The 3,131-nt window shown below is 58.4% G+C and overlaps 1 protein-coding gene across 1 annotated transcript in view; it reads right to left on the bottom strand.

Moving 5' to 3' along the window:
- LOC104390529 (G-protein coupled receptor 12-like) overlaps positions 1–1,624 on the bottom strand; it is a 4,154-nt gene extending 2,530 nt beyond the window's left edge. The window contains exon 1 of the mRNA XM_009999680.1: positions 1,542–1,624. Coding sequence (XP_009997982.1) covers positions 1,542–1,624 — 83 coding nt within the window. The remainder of the gene's footprint in view (positions 1–1,541) is intronic.
- Between the last annotated feature and the right edge of the window lie 1,507 nt (positions 1,625–3,131).

Raw genomic sequence — 3,131 nt, 5'->3', positions numbered from 1 at the left:
GGCCGGGGTAGATGCAACCCCCCCCAGGGAAAAGATCCTGCTCCGGAGCCGTCGCCCCGCTCCAGCCAGCAGAAAAGCTGGGATGTGAAGGACCGACACCTGGGAGTTGGCGTGGGCTTCCCAGTTTTCCTCCATAAGGGCACCTGCCCAAGGGCAGACCCCCGGAACGGCCCCCCCTTACCCCCCAAAGCTTCCTCCTTGACTATTTTGTGAGAGGATCTGCCTGGAAAGGCACAAATCCCAAAGGCACCGTTATTTTTCCAGCCACAAACAGCTCCCGGTTCAGAGAGGGAGCAGGGGATGCTCAGCTCCCGTGTCGGCGAGATTTTAGCTACACCTTCTCCCCCCTTTTCCTCCTGGTTTCATAACACTCCAGCTTTCCCCCTTCATCCCCCTCTCTCTCCCAGGCTGTAGCTTTGCAGTGCAGTGAGGATGATGCCGGGGAAGGATTTCCAGCTCCCGATCTGCAAAGATACTCCGGTGAATACGGGAGGTTTTGGCTGAACCCCATCGCCCCACTTAGGAGCATCTGGGTTCTTAATCAGGCCAAGCCCCGTCCCAGGGGACCTGAATCATCATCTACCTGGGGCCACCGGCCGCGTGACTGAGCCCTGCTGCACCCGGTGACATGAGCAGCATGAAAAGGGGTGGAGAGAATCCGAGCGAAGAAGCTGAATGAATTCGCTCCCGCTCCCAGGAATTACGCACCGCTCGGGAAAGAGGAGGCGGTTGAGAGAAGCTTTGGTTGCCTCCCATTGGCAGCTGCCTCTGCCGGGAGGTGGGTGCGGGAGCAGGGCTGGATGGGGCTGTGGCAGAGGGATGTGACGGCCCTGCCAGGTCCTCTGCAGGGACACAGCCCCCTCTGGGCTGAGATGAGTGTGGGCAGCCTCAGCCCCGCTGGGCTGATGGGCCACAAACAGCCACAGGACTGAGCAGGGATGGTCCTGCTGTTCCCACCAGGTCGGACAGGGTTTGCTGGATCCCCTGCCCAGCAGAGGGGAGGCTGCTGCAGCTCCAGGCTCCAGCTCCCACCAGCAGCAAAGCTGAGTGGGGATGAACATACACAGACACACTGTGCATCCCTCCAGTAAGTGCCCTCAGACACCCAGTTGCCCCAGTTTGGCCCTTGGATCCTCTCATCTGCAGCTGCCTCTTGCCCAAACACACACACCCCAGTAGGTTTCAAACTCCCTGATCTCACTGCTGGTGGGCTTGCACCTCCCATTCCCCCCAGCATCCAAGCCCTCCTGCAGCCTCACTCACAGAGATACAGACACCTGGGGGTCTAGGTTGACCCCCAGACTCCGGGGTGGTCCTGGGAGCCCCAAACCAGCCATCATTTCAGGGTGCCCTTAGACCATTGATCCTGGTCCCTGTGTGTATTCCCACACCTTCCCGCAGCGAGCAGCCACAGCTGTGCTGCAGCCCCTCTGCTGTTCCCTGTTACTCCAAAGGCTCTTGAAGAGCTGCAGGAAGGAAAAGTGCAGCTATAATTAGCGGTGCTGACGAATCAGGGTGGCAAACAAGCCCACTGCACCCACCAGCCTCCCAAGAACTGGGCCATCATGGGCTGTGCACCACTGGAGAGAGTCATGAAGTCCTGCATTCCATGGCTTTGCATCATCTTTGAGGATAAGGGGGTGGAAATGAGGCCGTTTTCTCGCCCTGTTGATTTTGCTGGGAGGAAGGATCTGGGGCTTTGGGATGGGTTTGTGTGGTGGAGGTGTCCATGTCAAACCCAGGCAGCAGAGGAGGTGGAGAGCTGGCTTGTGTGGCACCAGGGAACGCAGGTCCCAGCCTGCCCTGGCCCTTCCTGTGCCAAAGGTGACATGTCTGGGTTGTCCAGTGTGGGGACAGTGGGGACAGTGTGTCTCACTGCCTCATTGCCGTTAGAAACCCAGCTGCTGTGAGAAGCATCCCCAGGGTTTGGGGCACCCAGGGACATAGTGGGGACACTGAGGGTACCACGCCCCAGCATGCACAGACCCTCTGCATCAATGGCTTTGGTCAGGGAGGCTCTAGGGGTTCCCAGTATTGGGGTTCCCAGCACTGATGTTCCCAAAGTTGGCATTCCCAACATGGACATTTTCAGCATTGATATTCCCAACATCGACCTTCCCACTATTGGGGTTCCTTGTATCCCTGCATCCCTGTATCCCTACGTTCCAGTGTCCCTGCATCCCTGCATTCCTGTTTTCCTGCATCCCTGCATCCCACTGGCACCTGCACAGGCCCAGGACCCAAATGGCACCTGCAAGGGTTTGGATAAGCTGTGTAGCACCGAGCTGTGCCAGGAGGGCAGGAACAGCCCTGCAGGATTTGAAGCTCACTCCGATTTTCCCTCCCTCCCTCAGTGTTATCATTCCCACCTGCGGAATTTTGCTCTGAGTCCTCAAGCTCAGCCACTTGCCCGTGCCAGGGGAGGACAGTTTGAGGCACCTTTGCTGGCCCACAGCCTGTCACCATATGTCAGCTGAGCTCTGGCAAGCAGGGCTGCAGGGACAGGGCGTTTGCTCTGAAATAAAGGGCTTTTGCACCGTGTTTTCCTCCTTTTCCCAGGCTGTGTTTGCTGCTTGGGATGGCTACAGCACCTGGAGCGACTGCTTCCCTTCCACTGCCCTCCAGCAAGCCATAGGGAACATCAGGAGCCTGCAGGATGCCAGGCAAAATATTAGGGCAAATGATTGTGGTAATTAATAATTAACAATAACCTAATTTACCTGATGCAGCACAGAGGGAAGGAAGGTTTTCTGCCGTTGTGGAAGGGGGAAAATGGGACGGGTTCTGGAAACAAAAACCTGGAGTGGTTCTGCAGCTGAGAGCAGGGCAGCTTCCCTGCCCCCCCGCTGGCCTCCCGGCTGCCCCTGGCTTGAGCTTCCCAAAGCTTGGAGCGATTCACTCCGGAGGAGCATCCCGGGAGCACCACAAGCCCCGAGCTCTGGCGACAGGACCAGGAAGGTGGCAGCTCCACGCAGAAAAGCCACCGGCCGCTCCAGCCACCCATCAGCTCCCAAAGAAATCTGTGCCAGCAGGGATGGATTTATTGTTCCATTGTGAGCACTAACCCCCCCTCCCCAGCTGATCCCTCCCGGTGCCCGGTGCGGGGGGGGGGCCGGGAAGGCCACCCGCAG

The sequence above is a fragment of the Chaetura pelagica genome, unplaced genomic scaffold (assembly GCF_000747805.2).
Source record: "Chaetura pelagica isolate M959 unplaced genomic scaffold, ChaPel_1.0 scaffold456, whole genome shotgun sequence".
Taxonomy (NCBI): domain Eukaryota; kingdom Metazoa; phylum Chordata; class Aves; order Apodiformes; family Apodidae; genus Chaetura; species Chaetura pelagica.
This window is presented reverse-complemented; position numbering and strand designations above follow the sequence as displayed.